The sequence below is a fragment of the Echinops telfairi genome, unplaced genomic scaffold, assembly GCF_000313985.2.
Source record: "Echinops telfairi isolate 266 unplaced genomic scaffold, ASM31398v2 ScPeMD7_7469;HRSCAF=8507_1, whole genome shotgun sequence".
In the NCBI taxonomy this organism is placed as follows: Eukaryota; Metazoa; Chordata; class Mammalia; order Afrosoricida; family Tenrecidae; genus Echinops; species Echinops telfairi.
This window is the reverse complement of record NW_022111373.1, coordinates 81,764,022-81,791,316: the sequence shown is the minus strand read 5'-3', so window position 1 is coordinate 81,791,316 and position 27,295 is coordinate 81,764,022. Positions and strand designations below refer to the sequence as shown.

General features: G+C 40.2%; 2 protein-coding genes across 3 annotated transcripts in view; both read left to right on the top strand.

Annotated features, from left to right (window-relative positions):
- The window catches only part of CENPH (centromere protein H), an 18,334-nt gene extending 5,164 nt beyond the window's left edge, over positions 1 to 13,170 (top strand). The window contains exons 3-10 of one of the 2 annotated variants that reach the window (XM_045285141.1): positions 2,043 to 2,091; positions 2,447 to 2,521; positions 3,792 to 3,848; positions 5,390 to 5,453; positions 5,870 to 5,921; positions 7,870 to 8,033; positions 9,405 to 9,463; positions 11,793 to 13,170. In XM_045285141.1, coding sequence (XP_045141076.1) covers positions 2,043 to 2,091; positions 2,447 to 2,521; positions 3,792 to 3,848; positions 5,390 to 5,453; positions 5,870 to 5,921; positions 7,870 to 8,033; positions 9,405 to 9,463; positions 11,793 to 11,841 — 569 coding nt within the window. In that variant the 3' untranslated portion in view covers positions 11,842 to 13,170. The remainder of the gene's footprint in view (positions 1 to 2,042; positions 2,092 to 2,446; positions 2,522 to 3,791; positions 3,849 to 5,389; positions 5,454 to 5,869; positions 5,922 to 7,869; positions 8,034 to 9,404; positions 9,464 to 11,792) is intronic. The other variant, XM_045285142.1, reaches the window with a different exon arrangement.
- Positions 13,171 to 15,499: 2,329 nt separating this feature from the next.
- The window catches only part of MRPS36 (mitochondrial ribosomal protein S36), a 14,952-nt gene continuing 3,156 nt past the window's right edge, over positions 15,500 to 27,295 (top strand). Inside the window, exons 1-3 of the mRNA XM_004703555.2 lie at positions 15,500 to 15,597; positions 23,827 to 23,890; positions 26,069 to 26,256. Of these exons, the coding sequence (XP_004703612.1) occupies positions 15,559 to 15,597; positions 23,827 to 23,890; positions 26,069 to 26,256 (291 nt within the window). The 5' untranslated portion in view covers positions 15,500 to 15,558. The remainder of the gene's footprint in view (positions 15,598 to 23,826; positions 23,891 to 26,068; positions 26,257 to 27,295) is intronic.

Sequence of the window (27,295 nt, the reverse complement as noted above, 5' to 3'; positions counted from 1 at the left end):
CAGTGGTGGGGTCAGACTGGGCACAATTCCCGAACTGTGCCCACAGTGTTGTAGCGATATGGGTCAGTGAGGGAAGTCGTGTTTTGTGGCGGGGCCAGCCCTATGGTCTTCTCTGTGCATTGGCTGCTCTGAGCAGGAATATCATCCTTGGGCTTGGTGGGTCAGGATGTGCTACACTGTCTCTCCTTCCCTTTTCGCTTGCTCCCATGTGCTCTGATCCGACATGTCCCTCTCCCTGAGCTGTAGCTTCAGTGCAGTCCTCTGAACCTTTTTCTTATTAATGAGTGCAAATCCTTTATTTTAGATAAACATATAAAATATTTTCTCCTAGTTTGTTCCTTGTCATCATTTTCTTAATAATCTCTTTAGAAACAGAGGGGTTTAATTTTTTTAAAAAATCATTTTTGGGGGCGCTCGTACAATTCTTATCACAATCCATCCATACATACACTGTGTCAAGCACATTTGTACATTTGTTGCCATCATCATTCTCAAAACATTTACTTTCTACTTGAGCCCTTACTTTCTACTTGAGCAGCTCTTCATTTTTCTCCCTCCCTCCCCACTTCCCCTTCCCTCATGAACCCTTCATAATTCATCAATTATTATTATTATTTCGTCATACCTTACACTGTCCAGAGGGGTTTAATTTTAATGAAACCCAATTTATTGATTTTTAAAATCTTCTATGGTAGTCTTTTTTTTAAACCTATTTAAGAAATGTCTAATTACCTTCAAGTCACACATATTTTCTCCTATGCTCTTTCTAGGATTTCATAATTTTAGCTTTAACACTTAGGCCTGGCGTCCTTGTGGCACAATGGTCGAGCACTTGGTTGCCAGCTCAAAGGTTTATAGCTTGAAACCACCAACCACTCTGTAAAAGAAAGATCTGTTAAGCTGCATCAATAAAAGTTAGCAGCCTTGAAACCCTATGGGACAGTTTCACTAATTTCCTATAGGGTCACTATATTTGTCCACCATTTTTTGAAGCCCCCTAGTATGGAAGGAGCCCTGGTGGTGTAGTGGCTACTCATTAGGCTACTGTATTCAAGGTCAGCAGTTCAAAGCCACCAGCCACCCCACAGGAAAAAGAGGAGGCTTTTTACTCCCATAAAAAGTTAGGTGCTCAGAAACTCACAAAGGCATTTTTCTCCTGCCCTGTAGGGTCACTATAAGACCAACGACTCCGTGGCAGTGAGTTTGTTAGTGTATATGGATCTCTTCTGGGCTCTCCCTTCTCAGGTCCATGAAAGTATTTTTCTATCTTAGGCCAGTACCACACTGTCTTGATTACTGTAGCTTTAGAATAAGTCTTGAAAGCAACTTCTGTGAATTTCCAGCTGTTACCCTTTATCTATAGGTCCTTTACAGTTCTCTATGAAATTTAAGTCAGCTTACCAATCTCTGTAGAAAACAAAATGTGATGGGGTTTTTGAGATCAGTCAATCAATATGGGAAAAACGTTCCATTAACAATACTAAGCTAGGGGAGGTGGGGGGGAACCCCAAAACAATACTGAACCAATAAGTGCTCATGGTATATATCATTACATTTACATAGATCTGTCATTTCTCTTACCAATGCTTGGTAACGTTCAGTATAGAGGTCATTAACATATTTTGTTAACTGTGTCCTTAAGTACTTTGTGATTTTGGATGCCATTATATGCAGTTTTTTCTTTAATCTTTTTTCTTTAATGCTAACCAACATGATTGGTTTTATAATTTCCTATCATCCTAAAATTGTTCTAATACAGTTGCCACTAGCTACTGAACACTTGAAATGGTGGTTAGACCTAGTTGAGATGTGTTATAAGTGTAAAATACACACAGATGAAATAAATACTTGTGAAATATATTGATCAATATTTGGGGTATATTGGATTTAGTAAAGTGTGGAAATTAATTTCTCTTTATTTTTATTTGTAGAAATAAGCAATTTAAAATTACTTATGTGGTTTGCTTCTTTTTAACTTAACATACTTCTCTTGAACCACGTTGTTCTAAAATGTCAGTAACTTCAAAAAACTCTTATTTTAGATGAAGAAGAAACTCCAGAGGAAATCTTGCAAGAAGAGCAAATTGAAGCGTAGGTTACGTTTTTCAATTTTGTGTGTGTGCAGTTCTTAGTAAGATTTTAGATTTTAAGGTATTGTCTATCTTAGAGCATAGTTTTTCTTTTCTTTTCCACCTAATTTGTCACACATGTATTGGGAGATTGTTTATTTTGATAGAACTTACATGTACATAAGTGGTTACATCAGCATTTTATGTTAACCTCTTATAAGATTTAACAAATCTGCAAATGGACATTCTGCAAATTTATGGGGAGCCTATAAAATACTTTATCTAGATAGAGGCAACTTACGATGTTTTCAAAGGTTTGCTCTGACAATATTAGTAATTCTATTACAGAAATTCTGTTGTTTCTGCTTCTTTCTTAGTAAAATTGAAGGCCTGGAAAATGAAATTCAAGATGCAAAAACTGCATTTGAAGTGAAAACTCTTATGTTACACAGGTAATTACTACATTTTAACTTTAAACACAGTCAACACAAAACAGAAACCCACCATTGACCTCGAGTCAATTTTGACTTACATTGGCCCCATGGGACTAAAACAGTTGCTGTGATCTTTTGGACGGAGCCCTGGTTGCCTAGTGGTTACACTTTGGGTTGCTAACCTCAAGATCAGCAGTTCAAAACCACCAGCTGCTCCGAGGGAAGAGTTACGGTTTCAGAAAGCCACAGCTGTCGTTCTGCTTTGCCCTGTAAGTTCATTATGAGTAGGAATCAAATTTATGGCAGTGAGTTTGGTTGGATTTGGGTGATCTTTGGAAGGAGTTCACTAGGCCTCTTCTGAGGCTCTTCCACTGGGTGGACTCGAACCACCTGTCTTTTGGTTCCCAGTTGAATGCATAACTGTTACGCACTGAATGCACAATGTGTTGTTGTTGCTGTTAGATGTTGTCCGGTGTTCCAAACCAAACTCACTGCCATGCAGTCAGTTCTGACACATAATGACTCAGAGGTCTTGAGACAGCTTGTTCTCCTATGGACTTGTGTTTTGAATTAATAATCCACGTTAAAATGGATAACTTGCTTTCCCAGGTAAATGTCTTCATATATCTCACTGAAAAGTAGTTAAACTAATTATAAGTGTTTCTAAATGAACTTTTTCCATTTCATATTGCTGGCTTTTTTAAACTGACATCATGGCTATTATGATACCTCCTTTTAATGAATGAAATTTTGTGCGGTAGCAAAGAAGTAATTCCTATTTTTGAGTTGATTGATTTTTCTTTTAAACATTTTATTGAGGCTCTGACCGCTTTTTTATTCTTATTTGTTAGCAACGTGAATGTAAAAGTAATTTGTGGAGCTGGTATATAGGTATGCATGTTGTAAAGTTTCTCTCTCACCAAGTGTGACTTATATTCCTTTTATATTTTCAGGCTGGTTAATCTCTATAGTGTCTAACAAGCCCTCCATCCCTGAACCAAAGCGGGTGATTTAGAGAGCAAAGCCCCTGCTGGGTTTCAGATTCCACTCAGCCCTCAGCCTGACAAAGCACAATGTCCGTCCATTTCAGTCTTATTTCATGTTTCCTAGGTTTTTTACAATGATGGTGATTTAGCTACATATTCCCCATACAATACTGCTAAGAAACCCACTTACCTTTTATCTTTAATGCTTAAAGGGAAATCGATCTTTCACTTCTGGTTTAAAATTTTTTTAATTTACCATAAATGTTGTCCATGTTTTGTAATGCAAGCTTTTTTCTTCATAGGTTAAAACTTTCAGCTCTACTTGAAAATAACCTGGAAAACATCGACACCAAGATGAGGTAAGAATTTTTCCCCTGGCTTTAGTGTGGATGGGAATTCTTAGATCTGCGTAAGGGAGAACTGCTTAATGACTTTAATATTCTGAAGTATTTTTCATTCCCTATCACTACCAACCCCTGTTAACTTAGGAGTGAGGGAACTTTTGTAGAAGGGCTCCTCAGCATGACAACAACTTGTCCTTATTAGTCACAACCCGAAAGACTAATGGCGCTTTTAGCATCCAAGCCCACAAGGAAGAAGCACACCAGCCTGTGTGATCACGAGGTGTCAGTGGGATCAGGCATCAGAAGATCCAAAACTATCATATCGAAGTGAACAAAGGTGGAGACCCAAAGCCCACCTGTAGATAATGGCACATCCGCTCACAGAAGGGTCACAGGGAAGGGATGAATCAACTAGGGCGCAGAATAGCACCGATGAAAAACAATATTCCTCTGGTTCCCTGAGGTCTCCTCACCCCCCAGTCCTGTCTTCCACTGCGGGCTATCCTGGAGCATGTGTACAGGTATAGATAAGAGATAAGAGCTCAGAACACATGGAATACAGGAATAGGAATGGGAGTAGCGATACAAAGAACGTAGGGGGGAGATGGGGAGAGGAGGAAAAGAAGAGGGAACCGATCTCAATGATCAACACATAACCACCACCACCCACATAACTTACACTGACTGCTGTCTCCTTCACCTATGGGGACAAACAGCAGAAACCATAGGTGAAGGAAGACAGCAGTCAGTGTAAGTTATGAAAATAATTATCAAGGGTTCACATGGGTGGGGGTGGGGTGGGAGGAAAAAAGAGTAGCTGATACCAAGGCTCAATAGAGAAAAGCAATGACATCATACAGTGACCTCAGATAAAGACATAGGAGAGCATCCTGTAGATCCCACGCCCGGTAGAGACTTCACAAAAGCAAAATACAATGAGGAAGCCAACTGGTTACAGGGAACCAGAAGACTGTAAGTTGTAAACGACAACTTCAAAACAAAATGAGAAATGAATAATCCAGTTACGGAACTTCCATATAAAGACAAAGTCAAGGTGGTTTCACAGTAGGATAAGTATAAACTTCAGAATAGTCACAAATAAAACTAATAAATCTGTCCACAAAAATAAAGAAAAAAAGGCACCAAATACCAAAACAATAGTAATAAGTGAAAGTCAAATAAAATTCATATACCAAAAACACGCAGCAAAGACATTATCGAAGAATAAAGCTGTTGATGCCACAAGAAAAAAAGTATAACAAAATGGCAGGAGTAAATTCTTACCTACAAATAATCACACCCACCACTTGTCTGCTAAGTTTGCCAAGGTAGATAAAATAAACCAAGTGTAGAGCAGGCTATATCCCAATCAATCACTTTTTATAGAATTAAAGTCTAAGAACTAAAAATGCTGGCTATAAGAGAAACTCATTGTAGTGCAAGGACAGGCACTAAGTTTTCATGAAACTTCCAGATTGATTTTGTTAAATGAAGACCTTGTAATACAAAAGTAAACTCATTTTTAAAGTTAAGTCATAATTTTATTTCTTTTTCAGTTTGTTTATCGATAACATGAAACATATATTAAAGCTAAATAAATCAATAACAGCATCACAGCAGGTAAGCTTGTACATTAGACAGTTTTGCTTTCATGATTTCAGTGACTAGGTCTTGCTGATAACTGTACTGTATAGGTTTAAATAGGGTGGCTCAAAGAAACCAGTATGGTTAGAATCTACTGTGCTTAAGTTTCTTTCTTTCTCTCGTGCTCTTATTGTTGCTCATTTTCTGGTCGGAATTTCATGCACTGTCCTCTCCCTTTTATTGTGTAGAACAGAGTCCATTCTTAAAGTGCTTTAGACAATATAAACTAATAGATAAAATACAAAGAGAGGTTTTATAAAAAGCTTGTGGAAAAGTGGAATTGAACGATAATGGAATTTTTCCATAGATTTTCTTGAAGCCCTCTTATACAGTCATTTAAATGTTACAGATTTCTTCTTAGATAATATGCTTTTAAAAATTTTTCATAATAGGAATCTTGGGACTTAGAGGAAAAACTGCTTGCTGTTAGAAAAAAGAGATTACGTATGTAGAACACTTTCTTCTCTCTTTTTTTTAATTGTAGAACATGCTATGTAGAACCCTTACTATGGAGATTAATAAGGTCAGGTTGCTCAGCCAATGAGAAATGTCCTAATTTTCAATATAAAATTTTAATATTTATCAATTTTAAAAATATGAGATGAAAGGCATCTTTTGTTTTTGTTTGTTAACAATTTTAAACAGTAAAATTATTGTCCCTGGTGGGCGTAAAAATTAAGTAACCCCAAAAAGTGTCAGATGATCAACACCAGAGGGTAAAAGAAGGGGAAAAGGTGCCAGAATTGATTGTGATGATGATTATATAACCCTTCTTGATATGATCGAACTATTGGATTGTATGATGTGTTCTTATAACTCAATTGTTTTTAAAGTGTAATATGCAAGTCATTCCTCCTTCTATTCTCCCTTTCACCCTTTTCCCTGCCTATATAAATGAATATGGACACACACAGTGGATACCGTATATATTTGAATATAAGCCGACCTGAACATCAGCCGAGGCACCTAATTTTACCACAAAAACTGCATTAAAAACATGCCGGAAAACTCGGCTTATACACAAGAATATATGGCACTTGTGATTGCGCAGATTTCTTACTTAGTTTATCAAGAACATAAGATGACGTTTTGTGTGGTAATTATTGAAATATTTACTTCAGAAATAATCCATGTTCTCTCTAGGACATGCGGAAGTAAAAGTGTATATATAAGAAAAGTTGGGGAAAAAAATACATAAAGAAAAGTTGGGTTGGTTTATTTTTTATTTTACCAGCAAGATATAATCAGCCTTTAGTGCATATTGCCCCTAAAATAAAATTGGCTTTAGTTTATATTATATTTTTAACAGTATAAGTAGGATTTATTAATTTGTAAAATAATACACTGACTTGCCCTTTAGTGAACAATCTCAACCATCTGATCCAGTCACCTTTTCTTATCTGATATAATCTCTTGGTTTTTCTTATTTTGTTTAAAAAAAAAAGATATACTCACTCTTGATGCTCAGTTTTTCCCATTACATTTCAAACTCATTTGGACACACCCATTAACATTATAGAATTACACTCATTTGCATTTTAGATTTGTATAATTATTAGACCATTCTGGGATATATTAAAAAGCCATCAATGGTGTGTAGTCCTAGAGAAGGACATTTTCTCTTACCTTGCCAGGTGTTATTTTATAATTAAAGGAGGAAAAATGTTTCCTTTTCTCTATTTATATACATACATATACATAGATGTATGTATGTTGACATCTCAGAATAACCCTTCTACCACTGTTGGCATCATTGTCACTTATAAATACCTCACACATGTCATCAGTATATTTGTTATTCGTAAGCACCTTGAACATTTCACAAAGGGTGTTTTTAAGTACAAGCAATCCCTGAATAACATCCGACATAGGTACAATCCATAGTTATATAGCCAACCCTTGTGAAGCCTATTAAATTAAAATTTTGAAGTCCATACAATGTCTCCCAATGACAACTGTGCGCTTTGCAAAGTGCATCGAAACATTACTGTATTATGAGTACTATTATGTTAAAGGTGTTTTAGTGTTTCTGCAGGCGTATCTTTAATATTTTTTATGGGTAGAAAGGTATACTATATAGTACAACAAACATTTGCCTGTTAGATACAAGCCCATTTCTAATTTCCAATCAATGTACAAATTCAACCTAAAGGCAGACTTGGGAACAGAGCTCATTATTTTCCAGGGACTGCCTATGAAAGTAGCAAGTTGGAATTTTCCGCTGGCATTGTCATTGTCAGATCAGAGTAGAATTCCAACTTAAAATGCTATTCATTAAAACCTTTCTCCTAAAAAACCAGGAAATGCCCTGATAAGGTTTTTCATATTCTTTGCATGTAGAGTTATGTTGTATATAGTGTATATTTTTGTAAATAATTTTTCTACCTAACAGAATTAAAGCAAGCTTCAGCAAGTAAGCTTTTAGAAATGCAAACTGAAAGAAACAAACAGAAAAATATTTTGGAGAGTATGGAAAACTCGGGCATGTTAAAGGACGTACGACAAAGCCTCCAGAAGGAGATACAAATTACTACAGTTGTTCAGCATGTGTTTCAGGTAATAGTCAAGCCTGAAAATTGAGGAGATAGTTAATGTTCAAAGAAACAAACACTTGAAAAATCACCAATCGTGTCATGTTGATTTACTTTTCATTATGAATATTCTTATATTTAGGTCATGATAAAATAATTCAGTGCCATCTATAAATCTGGTTCCATGTATCTAGAATTCATGTTTATTAGATGTTTAAGGCCTTCCACACTATTGTAGATATTCAATACTTCTAAATAGAATGACGTCAGCCTCTCTGGAAGCAGCACGGTAGAATGGTGGAGAGCTCCAGACTCAAATGTTGAGTGTGTTTGGGGAAAGGAGGTGGGCTTGGGGTGAGTGGTAGCAATTAAGATGCTGGCTGTTTACAAGCGACTGCTTTTGAGCATATTATGTCACATTTTCTAACTATCTTATCCTGTTCTTTTTTATAAAGAGTGGTGTTGTGACTAATCTAGATAAATCTGTTTGATGTCTGATTCAAGTAATTCTCAATAAAAGTTGGCAGTTGCTTTTATGTCAGTTTTACAGTTCCAAGTATTATGGAGGTTTATCGTTACTTTTTAAGTTGTAAAAAGTAATGGAATGGAATGTCCGGAATGGTTGAGATGAAATATTTAAATTGCTACATTTCCAATTAAGTAAGATAAAGAGTTAAATACTATCTACTATATTTAAAGCTGACTTATAAAATATGAGGTTTCCTATCTTATCATAAGACTTTTTTTTCCTGAATCTTAATCGTTTTGCTTTTCTTTTTTTGTGTGTGTTAGTGAAATTTTTTTTTAATGTTTTAACATGTATCAGTTTTTGTTGTTTTTTTAAACAAGTTTTCTCTCTTTTTTTATCATTTTATTGGGGGCTCATACAACTCTTATTACAATCCATACATACATTAATGGTGTAAAGCACATTTGTACATTCGATACCCTCATCATTCTCAAAACATTTGCTCTCCACATAAACCCCTGGCATCAGCTCCTCATTTTCCCCCTTCCTCCCTGCTCCCCCCTCCTTCATGAACCCTTGATAATTTATAAATTATTATTTTGTCATATCTTATACTGTCTGACATCTACCTTCACCCACTTTTCTGTTATCCGTCCCCCAGGAATTTTTTTTCTTTCTTTTTTTTTTTACAGTTTCATTAGCACTTCATCCATATACCATGCAATTCAATAGCTCAGTCATATCAAGAAGAGTTGTACAGTCATTACCAAAATCAATTTTAGAACATTTTCTTCCTTGTACTCATTGCTATTTGTGTAATAATATTTTTTAATTGTGGCAAAAATATATACAACAAAACCTTTTCCAATTTAATAATTTCGACATGCCTAATTCAGTGCTATTGATTCATTTTTTACTTTTCTTTAGCACACGATCCCTCGTGCTGCTTGGAGGCTTCTATTATTTTGCATTTTTATTCATATTCTGTAAGTTAATGCTTATTTTGATATAACGAAGTCATCGCTTTGTTAACTAGAACTTGGCTTTGACTCTAGAAACTTTGTTCCTAAGATTAACCATTATGAGTTCCAAACCAGAAAACCAAACTCCTTGCCATCCCATCCGGTCAATTATGACTCCTAGTGAGTAACCCTGTGAGACAGGGTAGAACTGCTCCAGTGGGTTTCCAAGACTCACTTTTACACTAGTGACCCTCCCTCCCTCCCACCGAGCGGCTAGTGATTTTGAACTGCTGACTGCAGTTAACAGCCCAGTTTGTCACCCCTCCGCCACCAGGACTCATTCACATGCTTACTTATACCTGCCTTTGTACTTGGATTGGATTCTCATATACTAGTCCTTCATTAAGAGCCCTGGTGGTGTAGTAAGTTGTGTTGCACTGCTAACCACAAGTTCAGCCATTGAAACCAACCTGCCACTTTTATGGAGAAAGGTGAGGCTTTGTGCTCCTTTAAGGAGTTACAGTCTTGAAAACCCAAAGGGGCAGCTGTGCTCTGTTCTTGTAAGGTCCCTGTGAGTCAGAATCTACTCTAACCCTTTCATTTATTAATGAGAGAATAAGTAAGAGTGTTTTTGTATAGGCCAAAGTTATAGTATTTTATGTGTAACAACTTAATCCTTATATTTTAAAATCTTTTTTTAAACAGTATTGAATAAGTAGTTCAGTAGCAATGCATCTTAGTATTTAAAATAATAAAAACCTGAATTTTCATTAGATAGTATCATAACGATTCTTTTCTCATATAACACAAAAATAGTCTTGACTTTATTTTGTAGGTCTTTGAGAGGCCTGTGGTATCAGCTCCTCTTTTACCCCTTAAAACAGGGAATATTATTTAAGTTAAAGTGACTGCTTTCTACCAGGGAAATGTAAATTTAACTCTAACCTATTACTTCTAATTTAGAGTAGCACTGTTTTTTCTTCTAATTTAGAGTAGCACTGCAAATACTTTTCACAAGTAAAAACTGTAGTCACTGATAAAGCATGATTAATGTAAACATTAAAATATTCCCTGGCATTACGATTTTTTTTAAATTTTATTTTGTTGTGAATATACATAACAAAATATTCATCAATTCAACAGTGTCTACAAAGACAACTTGGTGACGTCGATTACATTCTTTTAGTTGTGCAAGTATTCTCACCCTCCTCTGAGTTATTCTTCTCCACTAACATTAACTCACTGTGGGGCGGGGGGGTTCCTATCTTATCTTTCAAGGCTGTTGTCAGTTTGATCTCACAAAGATAGATTTTGAAAGGGCTAATGCTCAAAGCAAGCATTCTTTATTATCCAGCTAAGCTAGTGTTCATTTTAAGATAATGCTATGAGATAAATAATTTTGGTTTGAAGTTTGAAAATTATCTCAGGATTCTAGTTTTACTGGTTCGTCTAGCCTCCATGGTTCCAGAAAATCTGGAGTCCATCATAAGAATTTGACATTCTGTTCTACATTTTCCCCTTGTGGCCAGGATCCTCCCAGAGAAGGTCTGATGAGAATGTGCAGTAATGTAGCCAACACCATTCAGTTCTTCTGCTCTCCTGACAAAGGAGGCATTTAGTCACAAATTGCATTTCTTCCTCCCGTACCTGATTTTTCTTCTTCCTTTGTTGCTCCCTGGTGGGCTGTGATCTGCATGGTCAACAGTTCGAAACCACCAGCAGCTCCAACAGAGAAAAACTGGGCTTTTTACTCCCGAGAACAGTTAATAGTCTCGTAAACCTACACTGGCTCAATATGAGCGAGCATTGACTCAATGGCAGTGAGTTTGGGTTTTGGTTTTCAGGCAACTAGAGACCAATTATTATGTCTTAGATGGTTGCTTATAAGCCTAGAGAGGCATTGCACAATAAACTAGAAACATTAAACACTTAATAGGCCAGTTAACAGTGCTCTCCCATGGACTCACAAGGATTTTTGAATTAGGATTACCTCGATGACAGGGAGTTTGGGTTTTCAGTATCCCATGGAACTAAGTCCCATGAGCTGTTTAGTTATATTAAGCAGGCTCAATGGCTACTCTTATTTAGTCTTCACTGGGTGATAAATATATGTCACACCACATTTTGCCAGTTCAGCTTTTCACAAGTGTACAACTTATTGATAGCAGTTATAATACCTGGCTGTGCTGCTGTTAGGTGTGGTCCAGTTGGTTCTGAGTCATAGTGACCCTGCACACAACTCTGCCCTGATTCTTCACTCACCATAAATTGAAAGTCAGGAAACGATGTTTCTAAAATTGTGTAATTTTTTTTAAGTACCTATATCTTAATTTTTATTTCTTTTTAATTACAGAACCTCATTTTGGGGAGTAAAGTCAACTGGGCAGAGATTCCTGCCTTAAAGGAAATTGTTCTGAATCTTGAAAAGAATCTCACCATGATCTAATAAGACTTCCTACTTTAGCATTTTAAAAATACCATCTAAGTAGATTTCAAGTGAAAATGTATTGTTAGTGGTTTGGGAACTGTTCTGTACTGTATAAAAAAATTTTTTTTTAATTCTCATGACAACATGGCATCTGTTATTATTTTTTTGCATCTATTGTTTTAAGGGTAATTAGAGTAATGACAAAGTATAGAAGGAATCTGAAAACCTTTGAGTTGGCAGACTGCTAAAAGACGCGCTGGACCAGCTTCCATGAAGAGCCACGCTGTTTTCTGCACTATTTCTGGCGGCCTTGAGTCTTGTTTGGAATACTCCTGTACATTTGTCTGTCTAGCAAATATGCTAGACAAGCATGGCCAAAGGATGAACACGTGGTCATTTCTGGTGGGAGGATGGGAGACTTTAACAAGTGGTATTTCTTATTCAGCATCCACTACTTTTTTTTTAAATCCCCGACTTCTGATTTGCATTTCCCTGATGACAAATGATGTACTTACTGATTGTTTGTATATATTCCTTGGAGGAATGTCCATCCAGACCCTGTCCCCCATCTTCGTTACTTTGTGTTTTTTAATTGAAGCAGAAGGGTTCTTTACATGTTGAAGGAGAAAGGTTTTCCATTTTGGTGAAGCCCCTGGTTTTTGACACAGGTACACAAGCAGTTCAGTGGAGCGCGGAGCCAGTGGGATCCTTAAATGAACAAAAAGAACCTCCATCCAGGCATCCATCACACTGGATATAAAAATTAACTCACAATGATCATGGACTTAGACATGGAGTGTAAAACTATACACGTAAAGGAAAGCATAGGAGAAACCTTTCAAAATATTTAGGCCCAACAAAGAGTTCTTTGATTTGGCACCTTCTGGCTGTAGATTCACCACCAAGCCACACACAGTCAAGGCTTTTGTGTGACAGCTTTCCACTTACAACCCTGATCACAGTCGCTTCAACAAATGACCCCAGCAATCTCAGTTTAGCACAAGAAAGTTTTGTTTTTCATTTGTGCAACGTCCTCTGCAGGTTAGGAAACTCTTGTGGCACTCTGGAGAGAGAAAGGTCATGGCTTTATCTTAGCATAAATGCATCGGTGTTGTTCAGGGTCACTGGCCAGAACAGTCACGTGATCTTCCGCTCAGCTTCATTTCCGGTTGGGCATATTTGATTTCTTGCGCCATTGGGTATCCTCTTTGCTTATACTGATACAATAAAATATATATTGTTTTAATCCTTCCCTTTCCTGAAAATGCAGCACTATTAGGCATTAAATTGTGTCTTCCTCAAATATTGTATTGAATCCCAACTCCTATGCCTATGGATTTATTCCCTTTTGGGAATAGAGTTTTCTCTGTTAAGTTAATGAGACTATGTGAAGGGAATGCAAAAGGGGAAAAGATGGATGCCTTGTGAAGAACAAGGAAGTGAGGAAGGCTGGGGCTATAAAAGTTGTGACAAACAACTTCACCCCGAACTGACAGTCTGCCCCTAGAACTGGTGCCTTGAATTTTGGGTTTCTAGCCTTTTAAACCAAAAATAATTTCTGTTAGTTAAGATCACTCACGGGGTATTTTGGTTAGAGCAGCCTTAAGAAACACATTATATACATTGTTTTAAACAGTGATGGAGGGCCGTAGCTCACCTCCCCTTTGGCCACAAGGAAAGGGTCAAACAATCCTCCATGCTCCATCCTTCCATACCTATTGTGACACCAACTCGACATCTATGCTGGGTTTGATGATTTGTTGCAGTGGCCACACAGAACTCAGACCATATTCACGATTAAGAGGGTTTATTAAGCAAGTCAACAGGTTACTACAAGTCAGGATCAGCCGACAGTAAGGATACAGTCATTGGCCCGCTGAGTCTCTGGTCCTCACTTTCTTAGCCACATGGTCTTTCTTGGCCTTTGCCTCTCCTGGCCCAGGGAGGTGGCCCAGTGTCTTTTTGTCCCATAGTGCCACAAGTCAGATGAGGAGATGGTATCCCATAGACTAGGTGCTACTCAGAACCTCTGTGCCACAGGCTGACTCAGCGCCTTCAGCCACTGGAATGTGCCCTTCCAAGATTCTCAGGGACGTCTCCCCAGTGCTTCAAAGATGACTTGTAGCCAGAGGGGTGGTAATGAAAGTGGATCAGCCCCCCTCTATTAGCGTCACAAACCCCACTGGCATAGTCCCACCCAGTCATTTGGTGAACGTTACAGAAACTTGGATATGCAAGCTATAAAGTTTCATGCCACGTTTATTCTTCACACAGCTTTTTTCATTTACCTGTCATTGCAAGATTTGTGTCTGAAAGAACGGTTTCACTCAGCCTGTATTTATATCCTGTGAGAACAAAGGGACCGGAGTCTGGCATTTGGAGGAAGGGTCCCTTGGTTCTTTCCCATGCATGTGAAATAAAACTTAAAACCTTTTGAATCCACCTGGTTTCTGTAATCTGGCAATGGTGACCAGACAATGTGGGCCCTCCAGGTGGCTGCCTTACAACACTACTGACAAGGACTGAATGGGATTTCTACCTGATAAGGGAATGAATAATGGGCCCTAAAGAACAGGCCTGGTAAACATGTTGGTCTTGAGGCCTGGTCCTGGTGAATACCGAGTGAGCATCCTGACACAGAACTGTAATAAATCAGAAATTTATTCAGAGATAAATTTGAAATACTCTGACCCAGAGCCAAGATAAAATTGAAAGAAAATATGCAGGACTGAATGAATAAATTAGCTGCACAACCGCAGACCTGTGATCTCCATCCCCTTGAATGTGCCTTTCAAATCAAGACACGTTCCCCGAGACAGCTTCCCGTCTCCACTGGCGAGGGGGACCCACTTTGTTCTCTACTTATCTAAACTTTAGAGGTCTTCAACCCAGGAGGGGGACCTCCTTCATTCCTTTTGAAGCATATTTACTCTATGTTTAAATAAAACAAGAGAACACAGAACAACCACCCCCCTACTAAAACTTTTGCCCACTTTATTCACATAGTGGATTCCAACCCACAGCAACCCTGTAGAGGATTGCAACTCTGCACAGGAGTGGACCGCATCATGCTCCTGCGGAGCATCGGATCAGGGGTCAGCAGTCTAATGCTTACCCAACAGCTTCACCAAGGCTTCTTGAATGTTTGGACAAAATAAATCTGGAAACTGACAGCCGTATCTTTCTCCCTCAGAGATGATGGTGGATTCTAACCGCTGACCTTTCCGTTAGCAGCTTAACTCTTAACCACAAGGCCTCCCCAGGGCTTCTAGGAAACGAAGGTGAGGCGGCCCTACGCTGACTAGACTGCCCTTCCTGAGCTTGCCTAACTTTTTAAAGAACTTGTACTATTTGGTCTCAGGTTGAGGTTTTGACCATTCCGAAATTGTAAGCTGGCTAGCTGTAAATGGCCCTAGATCATTCGCCGGCTGCTAAGACTAAAAGGCAAAAATCTTCACTTTCCAACTCGTCACTTCCCAACTTCGCGAGCCAAGTAAAACACTGGTGAATGACGTGGGTCCGGGCAGGGGCAGGGCGAGACCAGGCAGGAGAGGTGGGGCGAGTCCGTCGCGCCGCCCGCTGGCTCCTCCCCGTGACGTCGTGGGAGGGCCCCGCCCCCGGCTGTCCGCGGCTCTAGTGCTCGCTGCGGCTCTCACGCGCGCCGGAAGCGGCCCCTACTGAGGGGGTCGTGATGGGCAGCAAGATGGCGTCCGCCAGCAGGGTCGTTCAGGTAAAGCGATTCTATTGACTTTCGGCCCCGTGGGCTGCGGGGAGGGTGCTGAGTAAAGCAGCGGCGCGGGGCAGGAAGGGCCATGCAGGAAGAAGCCTGTCGCGTGTCCGCAAGCCTGAGGAGGGCCGGCGGCGGCGCCCGAGGGTGTGTGTGACCATTAGACCTTGGAGCCGGCGGGGCTGTGAGCCGGGGTCCCGAGCTGAGGGCGGGAGCCCGCCGCGGAGTGCGGCTTCTTCTGAGTGGGCGCAGCGTGGCGGCGGGGTCCTTGAACTATCCTCTGCCGGTACCTCGTTAGCTCCCTTCGGAGTCTGAAAACAGGCTGGCCTGCCTCGGCAATAGCTGGCCAATCGCCGCGCGGTGTTGTCTGTGACGTCGCGGATCAGCCAATCGGAAGGAAGGAGGTAGCGGAGAGGGGCGGGAAGCGAACCCCGACTCCAACCCAGTGTCCCTTCAAGGACTTGGGCTTGGCTGTAGCGCTGGCTCCGCGGGCCGCGTCCTCCCGTGGGAATGGTTCTCCCCATCCTTCCAAGCGTCTGGCAACTAGCGAAGTAAAGGAATTGAGGAAAAGGGATATTATTTAAGACTGGTACTGGCACTTGGACGAGAGTATGAAACACTTGAAATCATTTGAAGTACTGTACTTTGTTGGTGGGTCTATAGCCGCTTAAGAATACTGTCAATTCTAGTAAAGTTAAATAAAGATTGCCCTATGACCTACCAATTCTACTCTTAGGTTTACACCCAGGAGAAATGAGTGCATCTACAAAAAGAGTTGTATAAGAATGTTCATAGCTGCTTATCCAAGATAAGAATGATCTGGACCCTTTTAACGGCAGTTCTACTCTTAGGTTTACACCCAGGAGAAATGAGTGCATCTACAAAAAGAGTTGTATAAGAATGTTCATAGCTGCTTATCCAAGATAAGAATGATCTGGACCCTTTTAACGGCAGCAAAGACCTGTATTCAAATAGTCACAGTGCAAAGCCATGTGTGCTAATATTAAGTGATTACATGAAGTACTAGCAACATTTCTTGAGTACTTCTGTGCCAGGCCTATACTCGGTGTCTGGCAAAATAGCTACTGCTGCCTCAATGGAGCTTACAGTCTGCATGTTGCCCAGACCTTGAAGAAAGAGTTGTGTGATTCAACAGACTTCTACCAACTGTTGGGAAATCTTCAGTGGAAACGTCTGGTGGGACTACACAAGTCATTTTAGAAGAGTAAGTTCAAGGTATTCATGAAATGCCTGCTGAAGGCCAAGCACTATACATTTGATTTGCTTGGGGTGGTGTCAGAGCAGAAAGGTGATAGCTGGCCATTTAGGATATGGTGTGGCGGCTATCTCAGCCTTAGGGGGAGCACAAGAGTGCTTGGCTTAATTCAGGGTTTGGAATTTATAGGTGAGGTGAAAATAAGGGCCCAGTAATAAAGATGCTGAAAAGAGAAGGGTTGAAGGACTCTAGGTTCTAGGCTGGATAAGAACAGAAGGAAAGTCAGGAACTGATTGGGAGAGAAGGCAACAATCAAGGAATTGAAGGACTTGATGAAGCTGATTGATGAAGTAATTCAGGGAAGAAGAGGTAGCTGGGGTTAGGTTTTAGGTTAAGATTTTAGGGATGGTACATACCCTGGTGACATTGAATTGCTAAACCACAAGGTCAGTATGAACCCCACTAGCTGCTCCTCTGGAAAAAGATGGGGCTTTCTGCTCCCCAAAAGATTTACAGCCTCAGGAAACCCTCTATGAATTGGTATTGATTCAATAGTGGTGGGTTTGGGTATAGTGGGTTTGGCTACAGCCAAAAAAACTGTGAGACCTGGCCAATCGAATGGAAGAGAGCCAAACTGTTAATTCCAAAGAAAAGTGATCTAACAGTATGTGGAAGTTATTGGATAAGACCATTAATATCACACCCAAGTAAAATTGTTGATGAAGAGCACTCAAAATCTGTAGCAGTAGTACATTAACTGGACGGCCAGAAATTCTCACTGGATTCAGAGGAGTATATGGAATAAGAATATCATTGCTGCTATCAGATGGATTATCACATGTTATTTTGAGCACTAAGATGCACCAAGTTGTGGTATTTTTCAGTCACTTCATATGCATGCGAAATCCAGGTGGTACATAAGAAAGACCAAAGAATTGATACACTCGAATTATGCTGTTGACAAGAATGTTGAATATGCCATGGACTGCCAGAAAAACAAACAGATCTGTCTTGGAAGTAGCACGCTGAAATGCCCCTTGGAAGGAAGTGAGGCTGGTGACCTTCACCTCATGTACGTTGGGCATGTTATTGAGGGGTACCAGTCCCTGGAGGATGTCATACTTGGTAGAGGGTCAGCAAAAAAGTGGAAGACTCTCAGTAAAACAGATCAACACAGTGGCTGCAATAAAGAATTGAAACATGGCAACAATTGTGAAGATGGTGCAGGACTGGATGGCTTGTCTTTCTGTTGTACTCAGTGGCACTTAGCAGTAGTGTTGAGCTCAGTAAAAAAAAGAGAGAAGATTCATAAGTGAACAGTAAACTAGAAGAAACATAGAACAGTTAAAAAAAAAAAACCAAACTGACTGCCATCCAATCAATTCTGACTCACAGTGACCCTCTAGGCAGGATACAACTGCCCCTGTGAGTTTCTGAGACTATAACTTTACGAGAGTGGAAACCCTTGTCTTTCTCCCGAGAACAGTAAATAAGCACCATGGAAATCATGATAAAATTTTGGATAAAAAGGAAAATGAAGACAAAAATCACAGTAATGAAAAAAGAGATTAAAAAGATTCAGGGAAAATAATTGAAGTAGATGAAAGGCAAGACGATTCAACTTCTGTTTGCTGACCATAACAACCTTATAAGCCTCATTGCCTCTAGAGTCTAGACCAGTGGTTCTCAACCTGTGGGTCACTACCCCTTTGGGGGTTGAACGACCCTTTCACAGGGTTTGCCTGATTCATAACAGCAAAATTACAGTTATGAAGTAGCAATGGAAGTAATTTTATGGTTGTAGGGTCACCGCAACATGAGGAGCTGTTTTAAAGGGTCTCAGCATTAGGAATGTTGAGAACCACTGGGTCTAGATTTTCCAAGGCTGTAATCTTTATGGCTAGTGACTGTTGCATCTTTTTCTGCAGAACAGCAAGTGGGATTAAGCTGACGACCTTTCAGTTCCCATCAGAGCTCGTAACTGCCATGCTACCAGGCTCCTTTGTATAAGAAGTAGTCTCTACAAAAGAAAGAAACAATTTAACAGATTCTAAAACTTGTAATTCAGTAAATCATTTTTTGATTGAAGATGTGAACCTAAACCGTGTATTGGGGAAAGTGGGTCAAAAGGGAAAACCTGATGTTAATTTTTAACCTAACTGTATCTGCAGTGATCTACTTTTCAATGCACTCTGTCTGAGAGCAAAACTAATTCACATCCCTGGTCAATGGATGCTTCTCTGCTTGAGAACTCTGCAAATAGAAATGACTTTCACTGTCATCTAACTCAAACCCAAACCAAACACTGCCATTGAGAAGATACCACTGAGCAGAACTGCCACTCTTGAGTTTCCAAGACTGTTTAGGGGAGTATAAAAAAGTCCTATCTATCTCCCTCAGAGAGGCTGGTGTTTTTGAACTTCAGACTTTGAGGGCTGCAGCTTAATTAGTAACTACTGGTAATAAATACTAGGGCTTCTATTGCCATCCATAGCCTACTGCAAACCAGGTGCTCAGAATTTAAGCTCTAATACAATTTGCCCCTCTAATTTTGGATTTTATCATTTAAAGTCCATGGCTGGTGTGTTCCTTCTGTTTGGAATTAGCTGACATCTCACTCAGATAACTGCTTATTTTAATTCAAGCCTTTAAGACCTCAGACATTCTTTCTGATAGATGAAGACCACCTGAAAATCATTAAATTTAAAAGTGGGGGGAATTCTGTGGTGCTCTAGGCAGCAAGACGAAGCTCACAAATGGGAAAGAGAGTCCTCAGCATTTTCAACAATACTGCTTCATAAAACAAACACATGAATAACATGTTTATGCTATCGAAGGAAAGAAAAACTGAAACACATCTTATATCTAGCTACTCTGACCTTTAGTATAAAGGCCACAACTTCCAAATCCTCCAGAATTTTGAATGTTTTACCCAGGAGCCCTTTTCCACTAGATTTTGTAATCAAGGAAAACGTCTTAGAAATGACATTTGAGCTGTGTTTAAAAGAATAAGCATTCAGGTGAATGGGAGGTAGGGTGGAGGGCAGATTCCTGGCAGAGGGCGCACACTGCAAATAAAATGGGAATGGCATGATACATTTGGGAAGTGAAAAGTACTTGAGAATATGAGGAGTAAAAAGGCGTGTGGGAGTAGTGGGAAGTGAGGATGGAGAAAGAAGCAGGGAGAGGTCAGCTCGAGATGGGGCTGGTGAGTGCCAAGTGAGACTGAACTGACCCTGAAAGCTGTTGAAAATGTAACAAGAGGGCCAGCTAGGACAGAACAGTCCTTCAGAGAGCTTGGCTATAGGAGAGAAACAGCAGTTATTCTGGAAGAGCGCTCCTTTGATGGTTTAGCCTGGGAGTCTTGAGCATACCATCTTGCTGAGGGAGACAACCATCCCACCATTTCCTCACCACAGTTAAATCATAGTGGTGCATTTTCAGGTCAGCCCCAACAAGTTGATTTACTTCTGTGTCCATTTCAAACGTATAAACACACCACAGGTTCTTTAGTCACACCACATTTTGTAAATTAATTAAAATTTGTTCACTGTTAGATTGTGTGTTCAGGGGATTTCGCACTGATGTGTGAAATTGTATTGTGTGCTCGGGATGTCACACTGATGGGTCCATTTAAGTCTCTCCCATTGTAATCACAGGAGTCATGTTATCCTGCGGTGGGCATGGTTGACAGTTTGAAGCCACCAGCAGCTCCTCAGGAGAAAGACTGGGCTTTCTACTCCCGTAAGCAGTTAGTTTCGGAAACCCATAGGGGATTGCTGTGAGTCAGCATTGACTGGATGGCATTGAGTTGAACCTCGGTAATACTGTTATACATAACCAGACACACTGTCATCAAGTCCATTCCAACTCAGCAATCCTGCACAGGGCCACCTGGGCTGTAAATCTTTATGGGAGCACATACCCTCATCTTCTGCTGTAGAACATCTGGTGGGTTTGGACCTTTGATTTTGTGGTTAGCAGCCCAATGCATAACCCACTGTGCTTCCGGGGCTCCTATATAGCACTACCAGGACTCATGTAATAATATCAAGAACCATAAATGGATCCATCATTATGAAATCCCTTGAATCCACAATGCTAGGAATCTCTTAAACCAAGTACTATTTTTTTTCTAAAGCTTTACTGGAACATAATCCACATATCATACAATTCAGTAGTTCAATCATATCAAGAAGAGTTGTGTAGTCATTACCGCACAATTTTAGAACATTTTCTTCTTTCTTATACTTCTTGTTATTAGCTCCCCAAACCTCCCCTACCATATCCCAAGAAACCATTAGTCCAGTCCAAATAGTATGTTTTTCAAATACTATTGAAATAAATAATATTTTTATAAAAGTAATCTCTCTGGCATTATTAAAGAAGCCCTGGTGGTACTGTGGGATAAGCATTGGACTGATAACCCCAAGGCTGGTGGTTCAAATTCTTGAGTTGCTCCAGGGGAGGGAGATGAGTTCTCTGTGCTTATAAAGCCTTAAAGTCTGGGAAACCCACTTTCAGGCCTGTGAGTTGTAATCATCTCAATTACAGAGAGCTTGGGTTTTAATAGCATTTATTAAGGAGCACAGGTGGTGGAGTGGCCAAGCTGCTGGCTGCTAACAGAAAGGTCAGCAGTTCAAACCTACCAACCACTTCAAGAGTGAGTGATGTGACACTCTGCTTCCAATGTTGGAAACCTTATGGGGCAGTTCTACCCTAAGATTTGTCCTTGAGCACTAATCTAAAGGTTGGAAGGTCAAACCCATTCAGAAGGCACCACAGAAGACTTTATGATCTGCTTCTGTTAAGATTACAAACGAGCCCCAGTCCCAACTACATGGACAGACTCACCTCCCCTCAGAAGAATTCACTTCAGAGGACAGCACAGGGAGAGAGACTTGTGGGATCAGAGCACACAGGAGCAAACGAAGGGGGAGGGAGAGAGTGGAGCACATCCTGACCCACCAAACCCTAGGGATGGTATTCCTGCTCAGAGCAGCCAATGCACAGGGAGATTCATAGGTCTGGCCCCACCACGAGACAGGACGTCTCTCACTGACAGCGCCATGGAGGACAACACTGGAGGCAGAGTGGGAATGGTGCCCAATCTGACCCCACCACACAGAGGTGAAACACTAAGGGCATGCAACAGAACAGCAAGGGGAGCAGAGCAATGAAGTCCCCAGGGAATACCAAAATTAGACTGTGGGGCCAGGGTGTGACACCCCATCAAACTGGGAAAACACTCCTAAAGGTCAAGAAACAAACCTTGAGCTATTTATAGGCTTTTCTCTTTTTTGTCATTAATTTTTTCTGTTATTGTTTTCTTTTGTTGCTTTGTTTGGCTCTGTCTTGGTTTTGTGCATATTTTTGCCTCTGCATGTCTATCTAGATAAGATAGGTGGGATAAACAATCCAGAGGAGAAAACAATGGTACCACCTGTTCTGTGAGGGGGACATGGTGAGGGGGAGGGGGGGAAAGGAACTAGGTGTTAACAAACCCAGGAACAAGGGAAGAACGAGTGATCTAAAATCGATGGCAAGGAGGCTGTAGGAGGCCTGGTAGAGCTTGATCAAGGGCAATGTAACCAAGAAAAATTACTGAAACCCAAATGAAGGCTGAACATGATAGTGGGACAAGAGGAAATAGAGCAATGAACTAGGAGGCAAAGGGCATTTATCGAGGTCTAAATACAGGCATGTATATATGTAAATATATTTATATATGAGGATGGGGAAATAGATCTATATGCGTATATTTATAGGTTTAGTGTTAAGGTAGCAGAAGGACATTGGGCCTCTACTCAAGTACTCCTTCAATACAAGAACACTTTGTTCTATTAACCTGGCATTCACAATCACTGAAGACAAAGCAGATGCATAAGCAAATGTGTGAAGAAAGCTGATGGTGCCCAGCTATTAAAAGATAAAGCATCTGGGGTCTTAAAGACTTGAAGATAAACAAGCGCCCCTCGAGCTGAGAAGCAACAAAGCCCACATGGAAGAAGCACACCAGCCTGTGTGATCATGAGGTGTTGATAGGATCAGGTATCAGTCATCAAAGACCCAGAACAAAAAATCATTGTGAATGAGGGGAGTATGGAGTGGAGACCCAAAGCCCATCTGTAGGCAACTGGACACCTTACTGAAGGGTCTCATGGAGGAGACAAGCCAGTCAGGGTACAGTGTAGCACCCATGAAACATACAATTTTCTTCTAGTTCTGAAATGCTTCCTACCCACCCACCCCCACTATCCTGATCCCAGTTCTACCTGACACATCTGGCTAGACCAGATCATGTACATGGGTACATATAAGGCCTGGAAACAGGGAATCCAGGAAGATAAACCCCTCAGGACCAATACTGAGAATAGCCATACCAGGAGGGGAAGAGAAAGGTGGGGGGAGAAAGGAGGAACCGATCACAATGATCCGCCTCTAACCCCCTCCCAGGGCGATGGACAACAGTAAAGTGAGTGAAGGGAGACATCAGTGTAAGATATGAAAAATAATAATTGATAAATTATCAAGGGTTCATGAGGGAGGGGGGAAATGAGCTGATACCAAGGGCTCAAGTAGAAAGAACTTTTTTTTTTTTTAATGATGATGGCAGCACATGTACAAATGTGCTTGACACGATGGATGTATGGATTGTGATAAGAGTTGTACGAGCCCCCAATAAAATGATTTAAAAAAAAAAATGATTACAATCGAGAAAACCTTATGGTGCCCTTCTGCTTGAACATCTGAGTTGTCCTGGGTCAGAATCCACTCAGGGGCATTGGTTTGGTTTCGACTTCTACAGCATCCTTCCTTTCCCTCTCAGGTTGTCCTTCTGTGCTGCCTTCCATTCCAGGTTGGGAAGAAGAAAATTGATTGTTAAGAAGTAAAGTATTTCATTTTATCAAAGATATATAAGGTTCTGTAGATCATTCCTTTTACATTTAGTACCAGGAGGTGACTTCAGTGTTTCATCTTTTTCCTTTTTTTAATGCATTTTATTTTTTCTTTAGGTAGTCAAGCCACATACACCACTAATAAGATTCCCTGATAGAACTGACAACCCTAAACTCAATGGTAAGTTGTTCTTTATTTAGATTTTTCTTATGTGTTGGTGCATATTTACACGTACACATTTTTAAAATTTTACTATAAGCATTTCTTTGTTTACTATGAGCAATATTTCTCATGTTAAAATCAAAATGGTACCTTGGGTGGCATGCCAGTAGAACTGAACTTTGCATTACCTACCTTTTGAAAAGGTAGCGACTCAACCAAACCCAAACCTACCTCACTGCCATTGGCTCAGTGCCGACTCACAGCAACTCACAGCCCATAGGGCAGGGTAGAACTGCCCCTGTGAGTTTCCCAGACTGATTACAGGAGTAGAAAGCCTCATTCGTTCTCCAGCAGAGCCTCCGGCTAGTACTTTCAAACTATGGACCATGGAGATTGCAGCCCAATGCATAACCACTACGCCACCAAGGCACCTAATGACTTAGCAGGTGTCTGTTCCATAAGGTTGGCAGTTTGAAACCCCAGCAGCTTCACGTGAAGATGGGGTTTTCTACTCCTGTAAACAGTAAACAGTCTCAGAAACTCACAGGGGCAGTTCTACCCTGTCCTGTAGCGTTACTGTGAGCCGACATTGACTTGATGGCAGTGAGTTTGAGTTTGGGGCTCTAGAACAAGGCTTTCTTTTTACTTAGTGGGGGAGTGGGAGGAATCCTTGGCTCGGCTTCTCTGTTATTCTAGGTGTTTCTCGGATATCTTTATTAGCTTTTTCATCTGTGCTTAGTCAGCTCTTCTGGTTCACAAAAGTGATTGGTTTAAAACACACCCTGTACTGATATGGCCTCCTTAACATTTGAAAAAACCAAAAACCTTTTCCCAAATGGGATCAAATCCACAGGTAGAGTGTTAGGATTGGGGGAGGAAACAGTTCCGTCTATAACAGGAGCTCTTGCTCTGCCTTCTTCCCATCTCCTCTGTAGAAGAGTCTCCTGTGCTTCCGTGTGCAGAGGTCATGAGGAATTAGACCTGTTTCTAGATTTCATAGGGCCCCTTTGAATCAAAGTTGACTAGATGGCAGTGAGTTTTGTTTTGTTTTTCCAAGAATATTTTCTTACCACCCAAACTTCTTTTCTTCTGTCACTATTGTTTCAAACATTAATTTTTGCTATTGAATTGATTAGTCCTTAGCATTTATTGATTATAAAGATTATGAATTAATGGATGAAGATTCTCTTTTTTTCTCACCCCTCCTGTTTACCAGTTTCTCTGTGGCTCTCTTTGTTATAAGATGCTTGAGCTTTAATATGAGGGGAGTTTTGACAAATTTTATTGGGATACTGTTAAGTTATTGTAACCACTATTGAAGAACTAAGTTATGGGCAATAAGCAAGTACTAAGGTATTGAGAAAAGTGTGTTTTCACCCACATTTATCATTTTCCTTATTTTCCATGGTAAGTTATTACCTGTAAATTCCTATGGTCTGTCTATAGACAGAAACAGGTAGGTCACCCATGGTTAGTATCCCACTAAATAGAAATTATATTATTCTACAGATTTGTGCAATTTGGTAATTCACTAACTAAAAACTACTTTGTTTTACAGTGAACATTTAATGAAATTATGTTTAGCCACCCAATTATTTATTTATTATTTTTATGTTAATAAACCATTTTAAAGCCACCCAATTATAATACAAAAAAACGAACAAACCTGTTGACATCAAGTTGACTCCTAATTGTCGTGACCTTATGGAACACACTAGAACTGTCCCATAAGTTTCCAAGGCTATAATTCTCTGTGGAAGCAGACTGCTGCCACATCTTTCTCCCGTAAAGCCATAGGTGGACTTGAACCACTGACCTTTCAATCGAATGCCTAACTACTGTGTGACCAGGACTCATTACTCTACAATAACCAGAAACAAAACTAAACTCACTGCCGTCGAGTTAGTTCTGATTCATAGTGAAATTATAGGACAAAGTAGAACTGCCCCTTTGGGTTTCTAAGGCTCTAAATCTTTACAGGACCCAAAAACCTCTTCTCCCAAGTAGTAGCAGCTGGTAGATTTCAGTTGCAGACCTTGTGCCAACCTCTCCCATGAATAACTCACTATGCCACCAGAACGCCTTTATAATATTTACCTCTTGTAATTTCAGCACTTATTTACTATTCTGTAGTAATAAAATAGTGTTTTAAGATACTAAAAAAATTTCTCTGAGTATATTGTTCTTGAATTTCAGTACCGGAAGCTTTGAGATCATCAGGCATACCACCGCCCTCTTCTGTAATGTCACAGCACTCTATGGGAAGTAAAGCACCAGATTCGTTGATGCAGCAGGGCCCACCAGACACTGCAGAAATAATCAAAACATTACCTCAGAAATACAGACGGAAACCCGTGTCTCAAGAAGAAATCGAGTTTATCCAAGTATGTGGCTAATCTTTATCACACACAAAAAATACCAGTTTTGACTTTGGGAATTTCATATGCTGGTTAATGTGCTCTTCCCAGTGCATTATCAAAATGTGGCCAAAGACAGAGCTGTGAGACAGTGAGACAGACCAGGGTGTGCCCGCAGGAAGCATGGATAAAAGAATGTATGTGTGGGAATATAAGTAGGCAAGGAACATACCTTTATAAGTTTCAGAATGGGTAGCTAAGAAATACCAGCACTTATTTATTAGGTTGGCATTCAGAAGCTACGGAGCAGAGGTTACAAACAGGCAGCTCACAGGCCCAATCCAGCCATTGTCAGCATTTAAAAATGGGAGTACTGCCATAAAAATAGAGATGTTTCTGAAATAGGCTTCTTAGAGAAGTCAGAAGATCTGGCAATCCTGGGCTGATGGTTCTTCCTGGCAGCCGTCAGCTGCAGCTGAGTAGTGGCAAAAGCCGAGAGTTCACAAAATGGTTTTGAAGCACCTATTGCAGACAAAACCAACCACCAAACTCACGCCATTCATTTAATTCTGATTCATAGTGATCTTACAGCTCAGAGGGTTTCTTGGGCTGTAAATTTTTTTTTTTGTAATCATTTTATTCGGGGCTCTTACAGCTATTCTGTTGTTTAAATCATTTTATTGGGGGCTCTTACAGCTCTTATCACAATCCACACATCCATCCATTGTGTCAAGCACATTTGTACATTTATTGCCATTTTCAAAACATTTTCTTTCTACTTGAGCCGTTGGTATCAGCTCTTTATTTTTCCCCCCTCCCTTCCCCACTCTCCCTCCTTAAAGAACCTTTGATCTTTTCAAAATTTTTATTTTTTCATGTTTTACCCTGACCAATGTTTCCCTTCACCCACTTTTCTGTTGCCCGTCCCTATGAGAGAGGGCTATCTGTAGATCCTTGTGATCGGTTCCTCAGGCTGTAAATTGTTAGAGGAGCAGAAAGCATCCTCTTTCTTCTGAAGAGTGGCAGGTGGATTCCATCTGCTGACCTTCTGGTTAGCAGTCCAACA